The 27,981-nt window shown below is 33.0% G+C and overlaps 2 protein-coding genes across 4 annotated transcripts in view; one reads left to right on the forward strand and one right to left on the reverse strand.

Annotated features, from left to right (window-relative positions):
• LOC132697278 (long-chain fatty acid transport protein 4-like) overlaps positions 1 to 18,639 on the forward strand; it is a 32,341-nt gene extending 13,702 nt beyond the window's left edge. The window contains exons 5-11 of the mRNA XM_060662640.1: positions 2,185 to 2,419; positions 5,631 to 5,832; positions 8,944 to 9,136; positions 9,198 to 9,317; positions 9,370 to 9,598; positions 12,998 to 13,088; positions 17,434 to 18,639. Of these exons, the coding sequence (XP_060518623.1) occupies positions 2,185 to 2,419; positions 5,631 to 5,832; positions 8,944 to 9,136; positions 9,198 to 9,317; positions 9,370 to 9,598; positions 12,998 to 13,088; positions 17,434 to 17,748 (1,385 nt within the window). The 3' untranslated portion in view covers positions 17,749 to 18,639. The remainder of the gene's footprint in view (positions 1 to 2,184; positions 2,420 to 5,630; positions 5,833 to 8,943; positions 9,137 to 9,197; positions 9,318 to 9,369; positions 9,599 to 12,997; positions 13,089 to 17,433) is intronic.
• Positions 18,640 to 22,373: 3,734 nt separating this feature from the next.
• On the reverse strand, positions 22,374 to 27,288 carry LOC132697285 (polyadenylate-binding protein 2). 3 transcript variants are annotated; one of them, XM_060662669.1, is made up of 5 exons: positions 27,168 to 27,288; positions 26,690 to 26,957; positions 26,364 to 26,626; positions 23,109 to 23,242; positions 22,374 to 22,866 (listed from the first exon to the last, which is right to left on the reverse strand). In XM_060662669.1, exons 2-5 carry the CDS (start codon positions 26,952 to 26,954, stop codon positions 22,839 to 22,841), a joined length of 690 nt encoding a protein of 229 aa, XP_060518652.1. In that variant the 5' UTR covers positions 26,955 to 26,957; positions 27,168 to 27,288; the 3' UTR covers positions 22,374 to 22,838. The 3 variants fall into 3 exon arrangements, with proteins under 3 accessions (XP_060518652.1, XP_060518636.1, XP_060518645.1); XM_060662653.1 differs by having other exon boundaries at positions 22,374 to 22,875; XM_060662662.1 differs by having other exon boundaries at positions 22,374 to 22,875; positions 27,148 to 27,276.
• Between the last annotated feature and the right edge of the window lie 693 nt (positions 27,289 to 27,981).

Raw genomic sequence — 27,981 nt, forward strand, 5'->3', positions numbered from 1 at the left:
ATTTTGAATGTAAGGAAGGATTTTTTGATCGAACGCTTAATATCTTTAATGTGGAAATCATTAGAGAGAAGAGCGGAGGTAAGGTGTTTTAATTCTGGGTTCGATGACTGGAACTGAGATAGTTTTACGGCTCCTGTAAACAAGAGAGTTGATAACCGATGATTTTTGGGCCGGATGGTAATGTGACCATGCACAATGACCCAATGTTAGGTCTGATTTTCTATTGATAAGAATATCTAAGAATGGAAGGTTATTATTAGTTTCCAACTCAATGGTAAAACGTATGTTAGGGTGTATAGAGTGTAAATGTTTAAATGTCTATTGCCTCATTAACTATTTAAATAACAAATTCACGATTATAACAAATTATTAAACTATAAAAATTACTAATGAGAAAAATAACTTATAATAACTTATGGAAATCATTTAAAAAAAAAGGTTTTGAACATTTTACTGTTACAAATTAAATTCTAGAAAATTTGAACTTGGCCACTTTCTCTTGTACACCGACGATATAGCATGTGCCCTTAAAAAAAAATCGATATTTTTCAATTTTAAACGAACGTTTATTTTCAACACCCTGTAGCATCAAATTCAAATGCCGTTGCCTATATCTTTTACTTAATCTTCGAATGACTAACCAAAACTAGTATTTTTTAGAGAAACAACATTTGTATGTATGGTCTGTTCATAGATATAAGAAAGTGACCAATTGCTTTTGAATGGGATTATCCAAGAGTGGTTGGTTAATAACATACAATTGTGGTCCCTAATAGAAAACAATTTTATACCCACCTGTGTTTAATATTCTTTGGTTTGGTATACTACTTAGTTTAAGTTTATTAGTAATCATTCTTATTTCGTGTGTAATACAGTGTGTTGAATCGTGTGCGAATTACGCAAAATATGTGCGGATCTAATGTATCTCAGGAGATGTTCCCGCCCAAATGTAGAAAACACTATTCTATTAAGACTAAGGAAGTTATAAACAATGTTTATTTGACTCTCATTGAACGTGGTGCAGCAAGCAAGCATCTTTAGAAGAAACGGCCACATTGACGAAAATTCCAACATCAAATGTATGGAAAATTGTGAATAATCCCATTTCAGCGAGGAAAAAAAGAAGCGATGCTGACATTTTCTCGAGTGTAGATGGAAGTGATCAAGATATAATACGGTGTAAGGTTTACCAGTTATACGAGGAACAAAGCGTACCTACATTAAATATCTTAATTAGGAGGCTTGAAAAAGATGAAACCGGTGTTAAATGTGGCAGAAATACCTTATGGAATTGTATTCAACACATGGGTTTCAGATTTAAAAAAATTGACAAAAGGCAAGTTTTAATGAAATCTATTAGAATTCGGAAATGGCGACCCAAATATCTAGAAAAAATAGGATTTAGAGGATAGGATTCAGAGAACAACAAAGGCCAATTATTTACTTGGATGAAACCTGGTTCGATACTTATGATACCACGGAAAAGGGTTGGGTTGACTCAACTGATAAGTGTAAATCAAACGCGCCATCAAAAAGAGGTAAAAGAATAACTATTTTGCATGCTGGCTCTAAAGATGGTTGGATTCCAAGATTTTCTCTGTCTGCGAAAAATATTAAAGATTCCTCTCTGGATTACCATGAAGACACCACCGCTAATTTATTTGAAAGTTGGTTTAAAAACAAACTAGTTCCAAACATTCCTCCTAATAACGTCATTGTAATGGACAATGCAAGTTATCACAGTGGACAGTTGACTAAAACCCCTTCCTCATGTGACACAAAAGGAACAATCCAAAACTACATGTAGCCCCAAATAATTAAATTCTAAGCAAAGTACGGACCTGTTCGGCCATATTTCATTCTTACAGCTTGCCCGGGTCTTTTCTTAATTCGTATCAGTTCTTATATCTATGAACAGACTTTACCATTTTCGAAAATTGAACTGATGTGGCTTTTACTTGATGAAAATCCATTTATCAAAATAAATAAGAACTAAAAGTTCAGATTTTCACAAAATTATATATTAGTTTGTAGATATTACATTTGATAAAGACACGGTGTTGTCGAAACAATTGTCATGTCATAATATATAATTTCGTGAAAATCTGAACTTTTAGTTCTTATTTATTTTTTACCATTTTCTCTTAAATTTTGAAACCAACGAGATGATGAACCGATTTTCAGTGATTTCCGACCTAACGGATCAGACCCGGCGACTTGAACTGTTCGAATTTAAGACGGGAGAGAAGATATCGAGCACGCCGGCGAGCGTGCGATGTCTCAAAACGGAATTGGAAAGTCAAAAAACCATATCGCCCATTGTTGACATAATCGCGACGCAGCCACGAGATAAAGTCGTTTATATTTACACCTCTGGTACAACCGGGTTGCCCAAAGCTGCCGTCATATCCAACACTAGGTAAATTTTGGTTAGTTTTGATTTGATTTGATTGATTTTTTTCATGGGCCCAAAAAAAACTCAACAATTTTTCATCGCAAGAGTCGGTAAAGTACTTAAGGTCGAATTAAGGTCGACTTAACTCGATTTTTTTCTCAAAAATATGACGAAACGCATTATAACGAAAACCAAAGGGTAATTTAGATCAGTATACAGGGTGTTCTCCAATTAAATGTCAATTATTAAGGAGCCAAGTTTTGGGATCATTTTAAAAAGAAAACTTCATACCAACATATGTTCTAATCGTCTAAACTTTTAAGGTACAGGGTGGAAAAGTTTTCAAAAATAAAATATATTTTTTTAACATCTGTAATATTGTTTTAATTCAGAAATATAGTTTATTTTTCAAAACTTTACCACCATGTTTAGAACGTATGTACGTATGCCGTTGTCTTTTTAAAATGAACATTTCGTTAGAAAACACCCTCTGTAGGTACAACAACAAAAGAGTAGTATACTACTGCCGGTTCCAAACCACTTTTGGTGGGAAAATTTGAATTTTCGTGAACCTTCGAGTATGTTCGGGGTTCTCGCGGAAAGTCTTCAGGAATGTGAAGAAGGTTTAAGACTCAAGTCTTCAATTAGACCAGCTTTTCTGAAACTGAAATAGATGAAGATACCCTTGGTGGTGTTGGTGATATATGGAATATTTCTCAGCCTACACAGCTATTTTCAAAATCAGTACTTAATGACTTAGCGAGAGGCTCAGATTTACTTGTTGATTGAAATGAAATTTTAGCATCTAGACCGACGTTTAAATCTCACATTTCAGAAAACGCGAATCACAATTTATATTTCGAACAAAATGGTTCACTTGTTTATTGCACCAATATTCCTAATCTAATAATGAAACTTGGTACAGACTACAATTCTGAAGACTGGAGGCTTTTTTTTTTCTATTCAAATGAAAGCATGATACGGAAATCTCAATCTACTGCGTGAGACAATCAAATTCAAGGACTATTTGAACCTTCATATAGGTTTTTTTCCGTAGAATCCAGTAAAGTAGCTTGTTTCTTACCTGATCTAACCGTTTATTAATTATGAAGCAAACATATCTTTTTTAAAGAAACACCCTGTATATTATTTTTTATATTAATTGGAAATCATTTAAGTTTTTCAGATATACATATCAGTATACAGTTGTTTTGGTTAGTTTAAAATTAATTAAAATGAAATAAACACTGAAAGAACAAATGGATAGATAATAAAAATATAAATCAAAACGACAGTCTCGTAAGTTTTTGACACATTTGCTCTTTTGTTTTTAACAGATGAGGCATAGCCAACTATCCACTTAACATAATATTTATCATATTAATAAGACATTATTATTTAAAAATATACACTTTTTCATCCTATTTTTTTGAAATTAAGTAATAAATCCTGTATAGTAATATTTTTAGTTTATTTAGTTGATTTACCATGACCAATTGCTACAAATAAAGTAATAAATGAAAAAGATACAATTTTTGAAAATCTTAGATGATTTCCAATTAATGTAAAAAATTATATACAGGGTTTTCCATTTAAAAATAGGAACGTTTCTTAAATTCTTGGATAAATCATAAGACAACGGAGATATGGGAGAATCGATAGTTTTGGATTTCACCCTGTATCTGAAAAACCAAGAGGGCTATGAGAATTTTGTTAACGGCATCTTTAATCCCACAAAAAAGTAGCAAAATGTCGCATAAACCGCCGCTTTCAATCTCTAAAAATATCTGGTAATAACCCGGTAAAAGTGTAAAAAAATTGGCATGCTTCAGTATGGTTCGAAAATGTATTATACAGCAAGTCCAGAGAATATGCAAAACTATCCTCTAAGTGGTGTACAATTTCGCGTATAATCCACAACGCAAAATGTACGATGTATCTTTACTTTTTTATCGAATCAAAGCGCCTCTTTAAGATAGCATTCATGACACAACAAATAACAGTAATATTAAAATTTATGTTTTCTACTCCCGTCTGTAAAATGCCTAATTACACACCTACCTAGCGTGTGGGGAGCGTCACTTTATCTCGACAGTTTCGTTTCCCACGGATCCGAGCCACTTCGGATATTTCCGGGAGTAATCGGATGTTTTCGGAGATTTTACCGCACGGTTTGAATTTTGACGTTTGCCATTTCTGCAAAAATGTACCCAAAGAGTAAAATGTAATGCAATATATCAGTCAATTTAAATACTACGTGCTATAAGCTACATTTAAAATCTAGTCGACTAGTCGGTAAATAAAGTGACATTTATAATTTAGGTTTCCCACAGAAATACCGTTCGCGTGACAAATTGTACGATTTTCAAATATCCAAGCCTCATCAGTACAAACAAAACAAAATTGAAGGTTAGGACTTGCTTTTTCTTACTTATACGATCTTAAAAACTTAACCCTCTTAAAAGCTCTATCCATGGATGATTTTTCTTCCATTTACAGCCTTTTTCCTTAACTAAACTGACCAATTGTAAAAGTTAAATAAACAACACAACGTTTTTGAAATTGCGTTTATTCCGTTGTTTATATGACATATCCAATAATACATCTCTCTCTGTCTAACTTACACAGTTAAAAAGAGACAACAATAGCAGTACCGATGGGAACGATAAACGAATAGGTTTAATGGCGACTAGTAAATATTTTGTTTGAATGGTACGAAATTTTGTAATCCGATAATTTTTTGTTATTTTTAATTTGTTAAATTGTGATTTTTTCGTGACGGTCGTAGAAAAAGTACAGTATACAACACGTTTGGGAATAGTATATTATGCAACAAGTGCGGCAAACAGCATTTGACTCACGAGTTTATTTGACACGAGCGGAGCGAGTGTTTAATAAACGAGTGACTTGAAAATTTTACCGAACGCGTTGCATAGTATACTTTTCCTACCACCATTAATTTTTGTGAATACTTTCACAAAATAACGCGAATACATTCACTGACATGACCATCAGAATTGACAAACGTCAAAATTCAAAGCGTCGGAAATATCTCCGAAAACATCCGATTGATCCCGGAAATGCCCGAAGTGACGCTTCCCGCACGCTAGATCGGTGTGTAATTAGGTATTTTAGAGACGGGAGTAGAAAAACTCTTTATCTCATTCGTATATTAAGTGAGTTAGATACCGTTTACCGCACTTACTGCATAATACAAGCGTCCTGAATATTTTAGATTTATGTTTATCGTGATTGGAGTCCACGCGATGGTCGGCATCAAAGGGGACGACGTGTATTACAATCCGCTGCCGCTTTATCACAGCGCAGGAGGAATGGTGGCAGCAGGTCAGACCGTTATATTTGGCGTGACGAACGTCTTGAGGAAAAAATTCTCCGCCACAAATTACTGGTCCGATTGCAGGAAATATAAATGCACGGTAATATACACGCGTCATGTACAGGATGGGCACTTTATTGCGGGCTTGTACCTTTTCTCAGGAACTACTTAGAAGAAAAAGTTTATACGAAAGTTTCATGGTTTAAATTAAATTTTAACATTGTTTATTTTTTGTATATACAGGGTGTCCGGTAAGTTCTGGACCGACATTCGTTTTAAAATTTTAAGTGGAACACCCTATATATTTTGATATTTTTAGATTCCTTGACAAAAATTTTCGAATTTTCGAAGTTTGTTTAGTTTAGACAGGAATTGAGATTATACATTTTTTTATGCAAAATTAGGTTCGTAGTAAATATGTTCTGGCAGAAATGACTACTTGATCAAATTTTAAACACATTTTTAGAAGACTTCCTTGTAACGATCTGCGATGACCAGGAATTTTAATATTATACAGGGTGTCTTAAATTAAAGGACATTTTTTTAATGAGACGCCCAGGTTTTTGATATTTTTTCTCAAATCGGATCAAAATACCTATAATTTGGTATATATATGTCCCATACCTAAATCTAATGGTTTCCGAAATACTGGCACCTAATTATTTTAAAGGATTTTAAAAAAGCATGTCATTTTTATTTTTTAATTAAATTTGATGATTTTTGCAGTGGGTAGTGGGTCTTTTTTGTATATCGTATATATGACAGAAGTTTAAAAATTTAAAACAAGTAACAGTGACAATTAAAAGCAACAAACAACAGAAAGTGTAACAATTAAAGTAAAAACTAAGGAAAAACAAAATAGAAAATCTACAGTAGGTTTTCAACATATTGGCATTAGAAACACAATAGGTGTTATTTAGTTGGACTATATTTCTTTCTAACTATCTTTCTTTATATAATATGTCTTTAATTGTCCCCATAAAAAAAAAATTTAACTGGGTAAAATCTGGAGTTTGAGGGGGCCACCAGATGTATTGCTATTCGCTTATTTAATTTTAAACCATTTCTGAGGCTAGTTCATTTAACATCCGACTCCAACGCGGCTTGACGAGTGGAGGATTCTGGTATATTCTCAAAATGTAGTAGTATATCTAGCTGCTCAGTTAGAACTTGTGGTATTTTCGTGCACATCTGTCTGTTAATTATAATAATTATAACGTCACTTAAAACAATTATAAACACTGATTTGGTTACCACAGCCTACTAGGGTAAAAAGTAAGTTTCATAATGATATAAATTGTCCCATCATTCGTCGAAACAATCATTAAAATTAAATAAAATATTAAAAAGACATGCCATTATAAAATTCTTAAAAATAATTAGGTGCCAGTATTTTTCGCCAGCGCATTTATTCTTAAAAATTTTAAAAAAACCATTAGATTTAGGTATAGGACATATATATATACCAAATTATAGGTATGTTGACCGGCTTTGAGAAAAAATATCAAATAAAATTAATACTACAAGATGAAATTTAAAAAAAAATGTACATGTACACCCTGTATAATTTTAAAATACCTAGTCATCGCATATCGTCAGTCTTCGAAAAATGTGTTTAAAATTTGATCAAGTGGTGATCACTGCCAGCAGATAATTTTCCTAATTTTTCAAAGAAACTTCCACAGGCCACTGTAATACTTTTTACTTTTTAGTCGAAATTCCTAATTTCAATTTCGACTCAGCAAAAACCAACGCAGGAGGAATCCAGAGGTTTTATAAAAAGTAAGATAATTTTGCATAAAAAATATATGATCTCAATTTCTGTCTAAATTAAACAAAATTCGAATAAGTAGTTTCTATAAAAGTTGCTTTTATTTTTGGCAAGGATTCTAAAAATATCAAAATACATATATAGGGTGTTCCAAAATTTTTAAACTAATGTCGGTCCTGCACTTATCGGACACCCTGCATATATAAAAAATAATGATATAACGTTAAAATTTAATTTAAACCATAAAACTTTTGTATAATTTTTTTTTTCCTAAAATCCTGAGAAATGGTACAGGCCCCTAGTAAAGTGTCCAAATGCTTTCTTCTTAATAATTCCAGAAGTTCGTGTGCCTCGCTTCAAAATATGAATCATTTTAGTACAGAAATTCTTTAATTTTTTCTTTATTTGAAGAAATATTAGGATTTTTTCAAATTTCAATCGTCACTTGAATCTTGCCGTTTTTGGCAGACAAAGTATTTTTAAAAATTTAAAAACTGCACTTGCAGGGTACCGAGAAAAAAATCATTTCTTCAAGATTGTATATGCGATCAAAAAAATTCTTTAACCAAACGACCTGCAAGATCCCGGCCAAGAACCTTTACTCTTGATGATTTTTGAGAAAGGTACAGGGTGCGTCGGTGATTTGCAAAAAACTAAAAATTGAGCTCCCTTTATATTGATAATTGACCATAACTAAAAGGCTGTACTTCCGTTGTCGGTTTCTTTCACATTTCTATATAGCCTGTATGGACAGCTAAGGTTTTCACATATTGTACAGGGTGTTCGGAATATTCTGTGCTATATTCTAAAACATTCGTAGGTGTCGCAAATATGTAGTCATCGACTTCAAATTTGGCAAGGAAGTAAAAGTCCGTACGCACAGTAGCGATCTTGTTTTTATTGCTGCTTGTACTTCCCCTTCTGAATTTCTTATAAAATTTTAAACATTGAAAACAATTTGTTTAACATCCGAAGACAAATGGATCCGTTATTTATTTGCTGAGGTACTTCGTCTTCTCCACACAGCCTCGCAGGGGCAGAGCTCTACTTACTCGAAGGATCACAATCAGATACCGCCGTAATATATACGAATATATTGCAATTGCATACTAAACTCTTGCTTAATCAAATTACTTACACTTACACTTACTTAATGCAGAATAAACATCTGTTGATTTTAATGGATTTTACCACGGTTCTGCGAAGATCTGCGGTTAAGGTACTGTAAAATACTTAAAACGTCAAATGCACTATATTTTTGGTCGTATTGTACCAAAAGTACTTAAGAAGTATTCATTATCACAAATGAACTTAATACGGCTTGGCGGACTTTTCCTCCGCTGACTGCATATTTTACTTTGATAAAAAAAACTCCAGCGACGTTGCCGGCTTGTGCATAATTTCCCGAAAACGTGTACTTTCTCACGCACTCTTTTGTAGATTTCCAATTATATCGGCGAAATCTGTCGGTATTTACTCACGGTACACGGCGACGGAAATGCCGTCGAACACGACGTGAAAAAAATGATCGGTAACGGACTGCGACCTCAGATCTGGAACAAATTCCGAGACACGTTCAAGATACAAAATATTTACGAATTTTACGGGTCCACCGAAGGAAATTCGAACTTGAGTATGAAATGGTGATTAAATCTTACGGATTTTTTTATGCAAGAATTTGTTATCGTTTTCAGTTAACATCGACAATAAAATTGGAGCAGTAGGATTTGTACCGAGATACGCTTACGGCCTTTACCCGATTATACTGATCAAATGTGACGAAAATACGGGGGAACCGATAAGAAACAACGAAGGTCAGTCCGCTGTCGATTTTTTTTTAATTTCCTTATTTTTTGGCCCTTTTAGGGTTCTGTACGCAGTGCGAGGTTGACGAGCCGGGCATCCTCCTCGGCAAAATCAACCCCAGAAAGGTTCACAGCGAATTTACAGGTTACGCCGATGAGAAGGCGACCAAAAAGAAGATTTTGAAGGACGTTTTTCAAACCGGCGACCTTTATTTCAACTCGGGCGACGTTCTGGTGCAGGACGAGCTTGGCTATTACTATTTCCGTGATAGGACTGGGGACACGTACAGGTATGGTCCGCCCCAAAATGCTAGAATTGCTCCTCTCCTCAGTTTATTACTAACAGCTACTGCTAGTCGAGTGCCGATGCTTAAAACTCACAGAGACTTCTCTAAATTTAACTACGATACCTTTTTGGGATGTTTTCTTCTCTGCATGGTGCTTTTAGGACCATTTTAAAAAGAAAACTTCATATGAATATATGTTCTAAACGTCTATTGGGTAGTATACTTACCAAAAATAATTGAACTGAGCTGGCTTTTACTTGATGAAAATCCATTTGCCAAAATAAATAACAACTAAAAGTTCAGATTTTCACGAAATTGTATATTTTCACATGACAATTGTTTCGAAAACACCGTGTCATTAATAATAATAATAATAATAATAATCAACTTTATTTCACAATGTGTCATAAATACATTACCTAAAAATAATGTACCAAACACAAAGAAAAAAGCAGTAGATATTCTTACAAATTTCAATTACATCGTATTAATTAAACAATTATTTAAATATTACAGAAAAAATCTTCTATGGAGTAAGGTTCTAACTATATCAATAACTTTTTTATTGTGTATTTAAAGATTTTTAGATTGGCAGTTGTTTTTATCTCATTTGGTAATTTATTATACAATATCAGGTAATAAGGACTCCTTTCAGTTAAGGTTAAACGGAGAATAGGGTAAGTTACATTTAGGGTTCTGGTATTATATCTATGAAATATCTGTAGTTCGAAGTCCTTTAGATTTTTAAAAAAGAATATCAATGCTTCATAAATATATAAAGCATATATAGTAAAAACACCTTCAGCCTTGAACACCCCTCTACAGCTCTCTCAAAATTGCATTTTTTTAACAGTGCGAAGAGTTCTCTTTTGAACCACGAAAATTTTCTATAGTTGACCACTACCACCCCAAAAAATAATTCTATACCTCATGCGCGACTGAAAGTTTGCAAAGTACTTAATTTTTAAAGTTTCCTTATTCATATAATTTGCAACGACTCTAATTCCATAATAAATTGAATTTAATTTATTTAGCAGATAATCAATATGTACAGACCAATCAAGAAATTCGTCAATTTGTAAACCTAAGAATTTAGTGCTATTTACAATACTAATATTTTCTTTATCTATCCCTATTCCTAATGGTATTTCATTTCTACATAATTTAGTTCTAAACATAATTAAATTCCTTTTCTCTTTGATTAATATCAATTTATTTCCTAGAAACCAGTCATAGGCCCTTGCAAAAATATCGTTGCCTTTATCACCAACCTCAGTGAGATTATTTTCACCTACAAGCAGGTCGGTATCAGCCGCATAGCATATTATGCTCTCTTCTTCTGACTGATACGAAATACAAGTCATTCACAAAAATGGTAAATAAAATTAGACCAAGAATACTACCTTGTGCTATTTTCCTTAATATCCGAAAAATAACTAGTGCCATTTTGGGTTATTCTTCTGTTGTTTCCTTCCTATTAAGTATGATTCAAACAATTTTAGAGCATTACCTCTTACACCGTATAGATCCAATTTTTTGAGCAATAACTCCCTGGATTCATTAATCAAAAGACACAACACTTTACTAGCATACGGGACAGAAATTTTTATTATATTGATTGGAATCTCGTTTATTCCACTACTATGTTCATTTTTAATTTGTCCAGCAAAATGGCAGATTTCATCTGGTGTTACCTAAACATCTGCAGCGTAAGTTAAATAACTTAACTATAGTCCAAAAATCGAATGATAATTATTTTTAAACTGAAATATCCGAAAAACGGCTAAATAAACTATATGCTTTTGAAACCAGAGCTACAGGGTGGTAAAGTTTTCAAAAACAAAATATATATTTTTGAATATCTGTAATACCACTAGATATTTTAGTGAAATTTGGAACACATTTACTATGCATCAAGGGGTATTATTTGATGTACCTCACTTTTTTAAAAATACCCCAGCGGCAGGCGTACGGAACTTCACCTGTCTCTTTTTGCATAAAAAAACAAAAACCTCTTGATAATATCACAGCATGCAGAGAAATTAGTTTATATTTTTAAGAGAAAACCGTAGGACGCACCAATTTTAGTTTTCAAATGTAAAAATACACAAAAGTACATTTTTCTCAATAACATTGCGTTCCCTTTAAAAAGATTAAGTTGATTCATTTCCTGGCATTATTGTATTCATTCACTAGTTCCACTCGCAGTGTTGCCAAGCGTCTAACGCCTTAACTTTCCCGAATATGATTTTATGTCATATATTCTCATACAAAAAAACATTACTAAAATAACAGTCCATTGCTTGGTAGATACAGTGTGTTCAAAATATTTGAAAGATGGTTAAGTTAGAAAAAAATTGAAAAATTTAGAAGTTGACGCGCTGTTAAGAAAACTAAAAAATTTCCGGGCGAAGGGACGCCAAAAAAAACGAAATTTGTCCATTTCGTTTTAATTTCTTTCTGGTGCTATTTAAAGACATATTAAAGAATAAGGGTCATTTCATCGAAGCCTTTGAGCTCTACGAGATGGCGTTGGAAGATTTTAGGCACCGTGCGTTCAATTTATCGTGATAACATTTTAATTGGCTGTAACATTTTTGAGATGCCAAGGTAAACAAAAAAAACAAAATATAGGGTTGGTAGCCAAGTGACGTATAAAACAAAACACTATCAATTTTGTGACATATAAGCCTATATCATATTTTTTCAAATGCAACACCCTGTATATTATATTTGTGTTTAATGGAATATCTTATTACGACTACAATGATGTAACACACTTTATATTTGGTCCACTCGTTTTTGCCAGATCGCCAAAAACAGGAAATTTTTATATAATTTCAAAGAGAGCCGTGACTGACAAATAAAAATATGTCTATATTTCACATATAAGTAAACAACGTTGATGCTTGAAGCATATCACTCGTCTCACGAATACTAAATTCGTCAAAACCTGTTTTAACAATAATGACTTGGACAATAATCCAACCATCAACGTTATTTACTAATCTGTCAAATATAAACATATTTTTATTTGTCAGTCACGGCACTCTTTGAGATTATATAAAAATTTCCTGTTTTTGGCGATCTGTCAAAAACGAGTGGACTAAAATATAAAGTGTGTTACATCATTGTAATCAGAATTAGATGTTCTATTAAACACATATACAGATGTGATGTAGGTTTATATGTCAGAGAATTGATAGCGTTTTGTTTTATACGTCACTTCGAATAAACTTGTTTCTTTCTTTACCTTTGTATCTCTAAGAACAAAAAAAAGTTTCAGCCCATTAAAATGTTATCAAGATAAATTGAACAGACGGTTTCGTTTCCGAAAAATCATCAACTTTAATTTTTCTGATATTTTACGTTACGTTAATTTTTGCCCAATTTTCTTGGCAGGTGGAAAGGAGAAAATGTTTCCACTAGCGAGGTGGAAGCGGTAATCAGCAGCATTGTGGATCTCAAGGACTCCGCAGTTTACGGAGTACAGGTGGGTACTTTTGCCAAGTCTATCTATAATCTAGTCCCTTTCCAGCCGTAGGGTGTAAGGGTGACATTTCTGCATGCAATTTAGCTATCGATAAAAAGTTTTCAGTCTGTTCTATTTAGTGCCAAGTGTTTAGCATCTACCCATGCCCGTCCCCTCTTTTCCACTTTCCCTGCATTTTACTCTGCCAAACTCTTAACCGGTAGAGTGCTGCCCAGTCTCTGTAAATGATCCCACCAGCCAAGTTGTTTCTTTTCAATGAATTCTTCTGTGGATTCCACCTTTAACTTTTCTCTTATAAGTGCATTTCTAATTTTCTGGTTATTCCTTTCACTCTCCTCAGGTATTTCATCTCTGCTCTTGTCCCTATCTGACAATATCCAAGATTCGGAGCCATATGTAAGGATTGGTCTGTAAATTGTTTTGTAAACTTTCATTTTAGTTTCCTTAGAAATTTCCTTTTTATTTATGAGTCCCTTATTCAATGCATAGTATACCTTATTTGCCTTTTCTATTCTATTATTTAACTCTGTGTCCTGTCATCCTGTTTCTTCGAACATATTTCCAAGTACCGGAAGCTACTAACTTGTTCTATTAGTATCCCACGTATTCTCACCTCTAATTTCTCTTTTTCGTCTGACACTGCCATAATTTTGGTTTTTGTTAGTTTGTTTGTTAGTATCTGATCCCAATTATTTAGATTTTCTTTTTTTTTATCTCTGTTCTGCCAAGTATCGAACCAAAAATCTTAATTGTTTAAAACCTAATACGCTATACACTTCATTTTGAACCAACATTTTTGCGTGAAATTGCAGAAAACACCAAACGAAATGAAAATCGAAAATCAATTTGCCCTTTACTCGATTACAGAGGCCAACAAAGATTCTGTGATTTGGAATCTTTCCCATTTTTGGAGTTATAGGGACCAGACTAATAGAAAACATGTTTTCTTTTTTATTTCCAAACAGGAACATTACGCAACATTCTAAGAATTGAAATTGCTACGCCACTGGCATAATTTAACGAAATGGAGCGGGAACCCCACATATTTCTTTTTAAAATGCCAATGTTTAAAAAAAAACAATACTGCGATTATTTTAAAGTAAACATTGGTGATCTTGGTGATATATTTTAACGACATTTGATAAAGACACGGTGTTGTCGAAACAATTGTCATGTCAAAATATATAATTTCGTGAAAATCTAAACTTTTAGCTCTTATTTATTTTGATAAATGGATTTTCATCAAGTAAAAGCCACCTCAGTTCAATTAACGGCTTAGGTTTTCCTGACGATTTTTCCGAAATAAAAACTTTCTGTCACAATATTTTGAAATCTTATATTTAAGGAAACGCGACACGATATTTGTAGGCTATTTTGAACAAAGTGGTTCACTTGTTTAGTTTTGGAGGACTAAGGTTTTCCTGAAGATCTTTCCGAAATAAAAACTTTCTGGCTCAATACTGTAAAATCTTATATTTAAAGAAACACAAGACAGAATTTGTAGACTATTTTGAACAAAGCGGTTTACTTGTTTATTGCACCGATATTCCTAATCTAATAAAAAAAAAACTTGGTACAGACTACGTCTGAGAACTGGAAGCTGGCTCATCCAAGAGAAACGTTAAAGTTGTTCTTTTGCACAACGGAAATGTTCTTGCCTCTTTACCAGTTGCTCAATGTTTGCAAATGGAAGCATGCTACGAACATCTGAAATTAATGCTTCATGCTATCGTTCCATTATTTGTGGTGGCTTAAAAATTGGGAGACTTCTATTGAGTCAGCAGTCAGGATACAGCAACATTTCGTGGAAGAGAACCGGCCAAAAAGGGTTCACTGGAAAATTCTTGATGAAGCAATACGTTAAAGCTTTAAATTAAGATGTGGAAATATTCTGCTCTATCACGTGCAAAATTAAAGCAAAATTAAAAGAAGGAATTTTTGTAGGTGCTCAAATGAGGGGATTAAAGTAAGACCAAGACTTTATGACTACCATGATCAAATCTGAAAATATTAATCTAAAGATTTTCTGATAATACAATTAACCGGGATTTTCATTTATAAATTCTTTTAGTGTTGATAGAAAACCTCACGTTTGTGTTTTCGTCAATTTTTAAAGTAAACTCCACAAGAAATCTGCATAATATATGAGGCGTGTTCAAAAAGTAAGGTGACTTTTGTAATTGGGCTGGCCAGGTATAGGGTGGGACACTACCTTATCTCAGAAACTATAGGGGATAGAGCCAAAAGTTAAATAAAATACAATAATTGGGCTATTACAAACCTTCCATTTATTTTGATGTTATATATACATATATACAGAGAATATCAATATTCTTATTTTAAACGGAACACCTGGTATATTACTATATTATATAATGTCCAATACCTAAGTCTAACCGTTTTTAACATTTATTGTTTCACTTGATGAAGTGTTCTTGTAAACAAAGGACTCGAATAACGGATTTCACATGAAAGTTCGCTAGATATTAATACAGGGTACGGAAAAAATAATAATAAAAATGCAATTAAAAAAACTGCCAAAAAACTTTTTTTTAATGGAAACCAGCTATTTTTATAATCTTATCATATTTAGCAGTAAAAATTAAGGCAATTTTATATAAGGTTGTGTATGCCTAATGTTTTTAGTTTTTAAAATATTTCCTTTTAAACATTTGTCTATCACAAATAATATGCTGTTCCCATATAAGTTCAGTTAGCGTAAGGTAAAAATTAATTGTTTACAAAAGATAATAATAATTAATATTGCTGCAAAAGTCTAAGCTGATGTAATCCCGTTGCTCCAATTTCTGCACCGGACGAAACATTAAATTGATCGTCATCAATGAAAATATTACGACGTCTATTTTTTTTTCTTTCATCAGGGTTTCATATATTTTAAAGTTGGTAAATCCGGTCGAAAATCTTTTTTCTAATCGTCTCCTTAATGGAAATTCTGTTATATATTCTCTAAATGTGTGAATTATAACAGCAATCAACAAAAAAACACGCGTCTAGCACTTGTTTTGTTTAAACGCCGTCATAGCCACTTTACACTAATTGAACTTATATGACTACAGCATATTTTTGTGATAGACAAATCATTAAAAGGAAATATTTCAAAAAATAAAAATATTGGGCATATGCAACCTTATATAAAATTTTTAATGTTAAATATGAGATTATAAAAATAGGTAATTTCCAATAAAAAAAAAGTTTTTTTGTAGTTTTTTTATTTCGTTTTTAATCTTATTACTCGCGTACCCTATAATAATATATATCGAAATTTCTTATCAAATTCGTTACTCCAGTCCTTTGTCTACAACAAAACTTACTCAAGTTAAACGATAAACGCTTCCGAATGAAGAAATTGCAGGATATTTTACGTCCTGCAAACGTCATTTTTTGCATAAAAAATGAAAAATGTCAAAAACGGTTGGACTTAGGTATAGGACATTATACACAAAATATGTCTAGAATTTGATACTCGCCCACGAAAAATGAAACATCCTGTATATACAACATCAAAATAAATTGAAGATAAACGGCCCACCCTATATATATATATATATATATATATATATATATATATATATATATATATATATATATATATATATGAATTCAAAGGATATCGGGTAGCGGTCCGTGGTTAAGAGAAAAAAAAAACAAAGAAAATAGAAAGCTCCTTTTTTCTTTAACACTCAATATTTCGTCAATTTATTTGTTGACTTCTTCAGGAGTGAACTAAAATTTAATGAAAACAACAGGTCAAACTATATAACAGACAATTAAAACAATCGTGAGAAATACTTACAAAATTAGAGTCTACCACACAGTTCCTCAAAAACCATACTTTACAGTTAAGGTAAATGAACGAAGCGACATAATGAAACAAACGGATAAACACTTAGTATACAATTCTTAATAATGGTAGGCAAAAGTTGCGCTAACGGGGGTAGCGAAAAAAAACAAAAAAAAACAATCAAAAAAAAAAACAATCGATCCAAATAATGACAAAAAAAAAGGTATCAAAATAACCTACTCCGTGGATCAACAACGCAACGCGAATACGCTACTCGGTGGCCGAACATTACATTATCTGTGGTTTAACTGAAAAATGTTACAGTATATATTGCTTATTTGTTGTATATCAGACTTGTAATTAATTGAATCTTTGTTTTTGTTAATATGGCACATTTCAAGAAACAATCGGGCTTTATAATTATTGACACATTGCAAAATTTTTGGATTGCTGTAGTCAAATTCATGTCCTGTTTTTATGTAATGCTCAACCACTGCACACGTATATATAAATCTGATAGGAGATATTTCGTTCTCTCTATAGATTCCTGGAACGGAAGGTAGGGCGGGCATGGCCGCCATTGTCGACCCCCAAAACACCTTGGACCTGGATCAGCTCTCCAAAGGGGTCAAATCCAAATTGCCCGCCTACGCAATTCCGATGTTCCTAAGGGTGTTGGACTCTGCGCCGCTCACCGGCACCTTCAAACTCAAAAAGGTCGACCTTCAGAGGGAAGGGTACGACGTGTCGCTCGTTAAAGATCATCGGTTGTATTTTTACAACGCGAAACTGGCCTCGTATTCACCGTTGACTGGTGACGTGTACGCCGATATTATTAGCGGTAAAATGAAGCTGTGATCTGTTGCCGTTCGTTTTATGTAGTGTAAATAATTTTGATAAATAAAACAATAAACGTTTGCCAATTGGCATTGTCGTTCTTGTCCGATTTATAGGCACAATACAAAAAGTCCGCCCAGTTTTCAATTTTGGTGTGGTTTCCCACACACAGTTGTAATTTTCACAGACCATAAATGGCCGTGATGCGCACCTTTTTGACAACTTTTTCTTTTTCGAAGAAACTTCTTGTTTTTCCTCTTCAGAGCTTGACTCAAACTGGCTCGCATTTTACTCTGTACCTGCTTATACATTGTTTGAGGGGGGGACGGAGTTAAATGAGGGGCATCAACACCGTCTCAGATGCCTGATTCCCATATTGATGACAGGTTAAATTGTTAGGTTGCTTATAGATTTCTATACTCTCGGATTTTTCGTTGGTAGAAGCATTGATTACATGCAAGAATTTTAGTTTTATCGAAAAAAACTGCTGATGAGTTTATTTGTTTTAGTCTTAAGGCTTTCATGTTCTTTGAGCCTAGTTGATTTGATTCAATTCAATTCAATTCAATGATGCGTTTCACAAAAAATGTTGGGCTCGACTGCTAGGATCATTCGCCCATTGCCGACTTCCGTCGAGGATCTTCGCTTTGTGCCATGGACCAACAGGTACAAAGAAGAAATATAACCAATATTTGCTCAACTAGCAAAAACCAATTTCGACCGATACCAAAAAAACACCGACATCCCCCCGCTTCCGCCCCGGACCATCCGGACCCATCCCGCCTCCATACCGGCGTGAACGGGGAAAAACGAAGGGGTCGGCGACAGTTATCACATTAAAACGTTCACTAAACACTGAAAACACTAAATCCACCCAGTGGAGACCGATTTCAAAATTTTTAGACGATTACAAAGGATTCTGTAGGGAGCGAACGGAGGTTAAACCGCCGCGAGCAATGCTCCATCACAGAATCGAGCCTAGTCGATATTTTTCGTACGGTCTCTTCCGGTCTGTGCTGCATATGCAGGAATGCTGTAAACTCCTGGCATCTCAAACGAAATTTTGTCTTTGACGGATCGAAGATGTTGAGAGATTTTTAGGCAAGTGGTAAATCTGGTTTTGACGTTATAATTCTTTAGAACTTTTGATATGTGGTCAGTGATGTTTTGAATGCAAGGAAGGACAACAGTAGCAAGTGTGGGATTGCTTTCGAACTCATGAGTTCCGACGAATAAACTTAACAGTTATATTTTTGTTACTCTGATTACTGTTTTAATGCCAATTTTGTTGTTACTTAGTAATTTCGCTTCAGTAACAGCCCTTTGAAGATTTGTATATTCTAATAAGGGAACTCTTTGACAAACTCTGACGTAATATATAACAGTTAAGGTCTCATCAAAAACTACCCCTAAATGAACGTTTTGGTGAAATTTATGAAAACATCGCACTTGCAATTCGTGTCATAGCTTAAACAGTCAAAAGTATGAATTTTTATTCTTTGCAAGTCTGGGGCAGCAGCTTTCGTCGTGGTTTATCTAACGAATTGGGTTTTGTCTAAATTAAGTGACAGCAGATTATAATCTAGCCATTTTTGGTAATTCTTCAGCCTTTAAGAGAAGATGGTTTCAACAACAATCAATGCCGCGTCATCCGCATACCTCACCTTCCTTCAGTAAAATAGAATTTGCAATAACCATTAAGATTCCTTTTACTCCGTAAACTCTATTCCAGCAAAAAAATATGTATTTACTTTTAATTCTCTTGTTCATAATTCCCATTTTATTCCCCTTTGAAACTTTATATTTATGATTAATTTATAGAAAAAAAAAAAAGATTTATACTAAAATTACTTTAAAAACCAATTCTAAAAATAAAAATTCCTTTACATTACATTACATGGCTTCTTCAGAGCCTGACTGAAACTGTCCAATCAAGCTCTGAAGAAGCCAACAGGAAGTTTTGTAAAAAGTATCCAACAATTAGCGTGTTCTTTAGTATTAGTTTGTGCGTTGTGCAGTTAACGTTACCGTTCGTAAAATATGGCATTTCCGAGGTGTTTGACTCAAAAGAAATTAGAGGCGGCTATGGAGGAGATCGTGATGAAAGTCGTAAGTATTATTTGGATCTACGTATTCGTATGTATTGTAGCATTCCATTCCTTGTAAATGTATGCTAAAAATAACGTGAAAAATATTTACAGAACATATTGACGCGGTCTATATTCCACCCGACGTGGATACCTTGACTGACGAAAAAGATATGAACGATAACATAAACCTACAAGAGTTTGGGGAACCAACTGATTTAGTTGGAACTTTCCAAGTTACATACACCGAATGATACAGCTCTCCTTCAACAATCCTTAATTCATCAAGTACTGAACCTGAATGGGACTCATCAGATGATGAAACCCTGGAATTCAAAAGAAGACGTATGCTTTCTGCAAACGACAGGCTTGCTCCTACTGTCAAAGGGTCAGATTGAATACACTCACACACCTATATCCGATGAATTTAGATCATGTAAGAAACTAAAAAATAGGCTTCCTGGAAAAGCTCCGCGTGAAATATTTTTTATGTTTTTTGATTACGGAGTGATTGATTTGATTTTAAAATTTTTGGTAAAATATGCTCAAGACAATAACCGCCGTGAATTCTCGTTGTCAAAAAATGAACTTTTAAATTTTGTAGGCATTTTATTGGTTTCGGGTTATCATCCATTGCCACATATTTAGGATTTATTTAGAATTGATCTTATAAAAAAATGTATGAGCCGCAATAGATTCCAATTGATAAAGCAAAACTTGCACTTATCTGACAATAATCTGCTGGATAAAAATGATAAATTTTCAAGTTAGACCCTTCTTTGATGTAATAAATAAAAAAAATCTTCAGTTTGGCATATTTTCGTTCAACTTATCCATAGATGAACAAATGGTACCTTACTTTGGCCGTCATTCCTGCAAAATGTTTATAAGGGATAAGCCAGTTCATTTTGGCTTCCAAGCTTTGGTGCCTTGGTGCATTCGCTTCCATATGGTAGTACTCAAAATAAACCTCATTCTAATCCTGCTCTTGGCGGTGACATTGTCATGAGTCTACTTTCTGTGTAGATAAGTAAATCAATTTTTTTTTTGACAATTTTTTTCATCATTCAAACTATTTTGCCACCGGTACTATACGGGAAAATAGAAATCAATGTCCAATGGAAAATTGTAAATCTTTCAGCATATGAATCTAAATCAAACATTTCTATTGTCAGCTGGCACAACAATTCAGTTGTAACTGTGGCAAGTTTAGATCCTGTCCAAAATGTAAAACGCTATAACAGAAAAAAACGGCAAGATGTACATATACCCCAACCTTATGTAATTGCCCAATAAAATAGATATAGGTGCCAGGTATTTGGAAAAAAATGGTGGTGGCCTTTATTTTGTAATTCACTGGATAGTTTAGTAGTGAATGCATGGAAATTGTATAATGTTGTCAACGAACAAAAGATATCTCAGGTAGATTTTAAACCTTACATTGCTTTGCGACTTTTAAAAACTGATAAAACTCAAAGGAATCTTGCACCTGTCATAGATGAAGTGCGTTATGATAATCAAGGTCATCTCATGATTGTTTGTGCTAGTAAAGCCCGAAGGAGCTGTAGAATCTGCCACAGTCACACAATTTACGTTTGTAATAAGTGTGTATTTTGTGTGTATTTAAATACTTCATGCTTTGTAAAATATCACCAAAAATGAAACCTGATGTTCCAGTGGTGCGCTCATAAAATATTATGCGTTTTTTTGTATTATAGCAGGTTCTATTTGGAAAACCATCCACTTTTAGTTGTTTTCTGTCGAATTTGAACATTCTTTTGTATTTTTTTTTAAATATTAAATATTTATTACGAATTTACAAGGTTACAATTAAATGTTTAGTACTACAGAAAACAACTGAAAATATAAGTCTCGTTACCCGAAATTTACATCTATATGACGTAATTATGTACTTAAAAGTTGTTTAACAACAAAAAATCAACAATGATAATATTCTAAACTTAAATAATTTCGGTTTGCACAATGGATTCACAAGAACCTGTGTGTGCAACCTAGTATGCAGAGATATTACTTTATGTATTAAATTTACTTTACGTATAAAAATTTATGTATAAATTATATGTTAAATCTTATGTGTTCCACAACATTATTTAATGTTTTTTCCCAGTGGTTCGTTTACTCACCAGGATTTTTTTATATGGTTCGAGTTGCTCTTTACGAAACTTCTGGATTCCTCCTGCGTCGGTTCGGTTGCTTAGTCGAAATTGCTGACGTTTCGCCAATCATCCTGTTGGCTTCTTCAGAGCTTGACTGAAACTGAAACTCAGAATGATTGGCGAAACGTCAGCAATTGTTGTAAAAAGCATTACAGTAGCCTGTGGAAGTTTCTTTGAAAAATGTTTCGAGTTTTTTTTTTTTTTTTGACACATGTAACGTATTCTTAAGTGCAACAAAATAAATAATTTCAGAGAAAAAAAGTATTTTTTATTTTTTTTTTATGTTTGGGCTAATATGGGTTAACGTGACTCATACTTTACCTTGTGATGATGCCGGTTTTGGCTTAAAATCGCGAGATAAAAAAAAAATAACAGCGCCGTCTGCACTCCAAATTCCAATTTATTATGCTCCCTACATAGCATTTACATTTTTTTATTTAATACTATTTTCTTTTTTTAATGAAAGAAAAGTAGAACCTGTGACAGGCCGGGAATTACCTGAAACTCGGCTGATTATTAAATACAAAATCGTACGATAAACGAAATTACACATTCTAGGGCCCTACCAAACGATCCACACTATATGAAAATAACATTTTTTTTTTACCGTCAAGAAAGTTCACACAAAATTACACCCTCTCATACCCAATCACTTATGCAGATACCTATTGTTAAGTTCATTTATTTTATGTTTTTAACTGTCAGTTTTTTCTCCAAAATTTTCTTTTTTTTTTTCGCCCGTGCGTCGGCATTCTCTTTTCGGTTATCCCTCTTTTTTTGCAATTAATGGCTGTGCTATAAACAATTAATAATATAAATGTAACTTTGTTCCTTACGTTTAATTGCATCAGTAGGGTGCAAAGTATCCGCCGCGTCTAAAACTCCTAAAAATGCAGAGATCAGTTCGTTAAAAAATGGGGGTTTTGCGAAAAGTAGAAACAACAAAAGGATATACTAAAAAAAATAGCAATAAACATATCAAAATTAAAAAACGATAAACCAAAATAAGGGAACAGCCTAAAAAACACGTCTAAGATAAAAGGGTTGCTTTTTTTAAAACACATTTACTGTTTTAAGTTGTGTTGTTTCTAATTTCGGTAACGGGATGGTACGGTACCTGGGTCGACGCATGGGTCTGTAGCCGGCATAAAACCCCCTGCTGATACCTCGCGTTCCCCTGAAGGCACCGCGACCCCTGGGAGGCCTATTGGTTGTGGAAATTCCGGGTCGATTGGTCCTCTTTGGCATAACCTGAGCAAGAATCGGACCCATTAAGAAGGACCCTAGGATCTACCTCGGAAAGTGATTTCAAGGGCGGCCAACAAAACGTGCTGGACATTATATTCATTTATTTTAATTTATTTATTTATTTCTTTTCGTTAGCTAAAAAGTGTTTTTTTATTTAACGTTTGGGTGAAAAAATCGTCAAATACAAAAGTTATAAGCTAATTGCAAGATACGTTTTTATATGTACTGGGTTATTCATTATATTTTGACACTCACCTACAGGGTTCATTTTGAAAGATAGATAAAAAGTTGTAAATACAAAAGTTTGTAGATTTGTAGAAAACAAACAACGCCGCTGTCAAAGTGACAGCAACATCTGGAATCCCCATATATATCATTGGCTTAAATCGTAGATCTTTTTTTCCTGATTTCAAAAACATAAAGTTTATTGACATTTCATTTAGCTGTTTTTGAGATATTTCACTTTAAAAATAATTATCATTCGATTTCTTAACAATAGCTATATTGTTTAAAAACGCATCTGCATAAGATAATAGAGCAAAAATCTTCAAACTTTTGTATTTACACTTATTTTTCTATCGTTCAAAATTAACCCTGTAGGTGGGTGTCAAAATATAATGAACAACCCTGTACAGGGTGTTGCAGAAATCATCTGAAGATAAAAGTAATATATTTTATATTATACGCTTAATAAAATCCCCAAAAAATCCGACAGTTTTTTGAGATATATGCGCTTTTAACATAAAAGCAACATTCTAAAAGAAAAACATATTCCAGAATTTATAATTTACATCTTAGATGGCTGTGAAGTAGGTCGTCACCAAAAAACAAAAGGTTTGTATATAACTGACAATGACAGTTACAGGTTTAGCAAAACTGTGCTTCTTTTATCATATATAAAATGCCCTGCAATAAATTTTGGAAAAGTTCATGAAACCAAAAAAAAAACTTTCATCGAATCTGTGGAAAAATTTCAACATACACCCAGCATAACCAGAAAGAAGAAAATATTTCAGATATTATATCCTAATATCTGCATTAAAATTTATAATTTAGGTAGGTATAATATATATAGTCATGAATTTGAAGGAATTTCAATGTTCTTAATTAGATGATATTTGATGTAATGTATTTAATAATAATAATAATAATAATAATAAATTTATACATATGAGTCCAAAAATGCCTCGTTAGGAAGTAAAAGAGGCCATTTTTTTTTTAATTTTGTAACTACTACAACAAATACCTTTCCCTTAATCACAATTGCAGCTGACAAAATTTAAGTGCAAAATAAGTTACAATATTTTCACTTCATAGTTATTCTCTGAGGTAATCAATTCCCACTCATCAAAATTATTTGGAATTAACTGTAAAGCCAGTAACTTGAATTACTTTAAACAAAAGTATGTTTTTTATAGAATTTCTTTTTAAAAAAAATCCAAAAAATTAGCGACACACCTGACCTGCCGGCAGTAATTTAGATGTCTAAAACCATTTCACTTTTTTTTCTTTAAATCTATATTTTAGGTATCTTTCATACAGACAGACACACAGTTAACAACACAATGCAACAGGCTAGGTAAAATAACAAATTAAGAAACAAAAAAGTTTAAAAATTGAAATTAAAATTATAAAAGCTTTTGATTTTTCAGTATGCGACCATATCTTTTTTCATTTATATTCCAAATATTAGTCTGCAGCAGATACAGACAATATCCAAAGTTTTAATCCCTAATTAGTTAATAGGCTTAATTAATTAATATATAGATACTAGGGTAATTTAAAAAAAATAATAAAAATTAAAATTTAAATGTAAATGCAGATATACATACAAACCAACAGACATTTGGTCACAAAACAAAAAAAAAATTAGGTAAAATAAATTTAAAAAATAAATAAAAAATTAAAAATCGAAATTAAAGTTATAAAAACGTTTGATTTTCTTTTTTCATTTATATTCCAAATATTAGTCTGCAGCAAATACAACAGATACAGACAAAACCCAAAGTTTTAATCCCTAATTAGTTAATAGGCTAAATTAATTTTTATATAGATACTTAGGTAATTTAAAAATAATAACAACAATTACAATTTAAATATAAATGTACATACAAACCGACAGACATATAGTTGACATGAAGAAATAAATTCGGTAAAATAACAAATTAAATAACAAAAATTAAATATCAAAATTAAAGTTATAAAAACGTTTGACTTTTAAGTATGTGACCCTATTTAAATTCCAAATATTAGTAGGCAACAGATACAATCACACAGCCAGCATACAAATTTTTAATCCCTAGTTACTTAATAGGCTTAATTAATATATAGATTCTTAAGTCATTTTAAAATAAGATAAATATAAAAAAAAAATTAAAATAAATATAATAATTAAAATTCAAATCAAAACATACATACAACAGGTTAGGTAAAATAAGAAATTAAGGAAAAAAATACAGACACATAGTTAACAACAGGAAGCAATAGCTTAGGCAAAACAAAAAGGTCTTTGAGTTTTAAATATGTGTCCTTTTCTTTTTTAAATTTATGTAATATATTCGGAATATTGGTAGACAAAATTTGATAAGCTATTATAGCCTGATAGTGAGGCCCTTTTTCAAACAAAGCCGAGCTTGTTTAGAAAATGATGGAGAAGTGTGAACATTCTTGTAAATAAATATCAATAACTTCAGAATGGCTGAACACATTCTTCTAAACTTGGGAGTTGTTAAAAAGTCTCTGTCCTAAGCAGATTTACTTGTACCTCCGCTAAAATGTGTTTTGGGACATGACTATACAAAAATTAAAAGCAACGACATCACTTTTGTTGCAATAAAATACAACCAACTAAAAATCTTACACTCACGAGTAGAAATGATATCAGTAAAACAAATTTCTGTGGTATAGTCCAGCAGAGAATATATGGGCTGACCTACCATAACGGGAAGGACCTTTATCCTCAATAAATCGAGCACGAAACCAATAAAAAGCCAATTTAAAATTCATTGTAGAAGTTTATAAATAATTTCTTGCATTAAAGTTTCTTCACCAAAAGTCTTTTTAATTACTTTATCACATAGGGAGGTAACTATTAATTTGCAGACCAAACTTGTAACACTCTAACCTTAATTTGTCTTCCTCTAAATAAAGATTCGTCCATAGCCATCGCAGTTTGTACAGAGTCCCTGTCACCGAATTCGATATAGGCAAACCCTTTGGGGTGCCCGTCATACTTGTTACACAAAATCGTAACGCGATTAATTGAGCCACATCCGTGAAAATGCTGTTCCAGCTCTTCCGCCGTCGCACCATAATCTACGTTACCGACATATATACTTCTATTGTCTACCTCCATTTTTTCCTCCAAAGACATATTTAAAGGACTCGCTTAAATAATAAAAGAATTTGTTAGAATTAAATAAACAAGCCCGTTTTCACTCTGATCCTTACTAAGCCCAGGAGGACTGCCCATATTCATTTGTTTATCGACTTCATTTTGAAGTTGTTTCAGTTTTTCCGCCTCTTCTTCCATTTCTCGAACCCTGGCTTTAATAGCTTCCAGTTCGGGATCGTCTCCCGCACCCCCGTCCCCGTCGGTATCGTTTAATAAATTATCATCGTGCATGCCATTAGTTTCGTCGAATGAATCTAACTGATCTTCCCCCATACCACCGAGAAGAGGGTTTCCTATATCCAGGTCTTCATTATCAGCCATTACCTAAAGCATTTTGGAATTCTCTTTCTGTTAAACTAGTATTCAGTAATTTCGAAAAAACATAATATTAGCAATTGTTTAACACGAGCAAAACAAAGTTTAGGTATCTATCTACCTGTTTACTTAATCTTTTACGGTAAAATTCTGCGAAAGAAAGGAAATCATGCTAGAAACGTCTTGCGACCTAACTTACAACGCACGTTTGGTCCTTACCGCTAGAATAATGCAACTGAAAACAGAAGTTAAACGAAAGAACTCCAAACACCGGTTATTTCACGCGGGCTTCTAAAAATGGCGGAAAGCTGCGTAGCAGAGAAAAGAAATTGTCTGACGCCTTCAAAGCATAAATATTTGTAAAACTTTATCTTTGTTTTATCCATGGCTGTGTAATAGCGTCACTTTAACGTTATTCTCAAATGTTTTGTGGTTTTCACGATCTTGGAAAACTAATTTGTGTAAGTAGGCAGATAAGTTTGTGTACAAACGCAATTCGCTGTTATTCGATCGACCTATAAATTGCTTTGGACATAGAGAAGAAACAATCAAAACATTTGACATTAAAAAGTTTCCTAAAACCATCATCACTAAAGGTAAATTGATAATGTGTTCTCACATTCTCAAAGGCGTTATGGTGGTCTTGTGATTTAAAGATCTTGGATTATATTTCTGGGAGAGTTCGTTTTTTTAGACAACTGGTTTATGTTTGTAGCGGACTTGTCATAGACTACAAAAACAACAGTGTTCCCACCACAACAAACTCTCCAACGGTGGAACTCTTGCTAATGACATTTGCGACATCTCCAACATGAAGAACTTATTTGTGTAAATAACCATTTTTCTGAAAAATAATTTGTGGCATAAACAAATACTTTCATCCCCTCCACTTTGGAAAACTTATAGCGAATTCTGTGGTCTGTGCCGCATCGAGATTATTTACATCTCTGTTTTCAGACTTTAAGTAGTAGAGGATAAGAAATACGCTCAGTGCGCAGTAACTGTGCCAATACAATTTGCTATTATTCGAATT

Source organism: Cylas formicarius, unplaced genomic scaffold, assembly GCF_029955315.1.
Source record: "Cylas formicarius isolate icCylForm1 unplaced genomic scaffold, icCylForm1.1 PGA_scaffold_10__41_contigs__length_53128322, whole genome shotgun sequence".
Classification (NCBI taxonomy): domain Eukaryota; kingdom Metazoa; phylum Arthropoda; class Insecta; order Coleoptera; family Brentidae; genus Cylas; species Cylas formicarius.

Bases quoted from the DNA above. Each gene is read 5' to 3' on its own strand.
- LOC132697285 (XM_060662653.1), bottom strand. From the start codon at position 26,954: ATGGCTGATAATGAAGACCTGGATATAGGAAACCCTCTTCTCGGTGGT. The intron at 26,627-26,689 runs GTAAGGATCAGA...TTATTATTTAAG, and splicing joins GGGCAGTCCTCCTGGGCTTA to CGAGTCCTTTAAATATGTCT. The intron at 22,876-23,108 runs GTACCGTACCAT...CTGCATTTTTAG, and splicing joins AGACCCATGCGTCGACCCAG to GAGTTTTAGACGCGGCGGAT.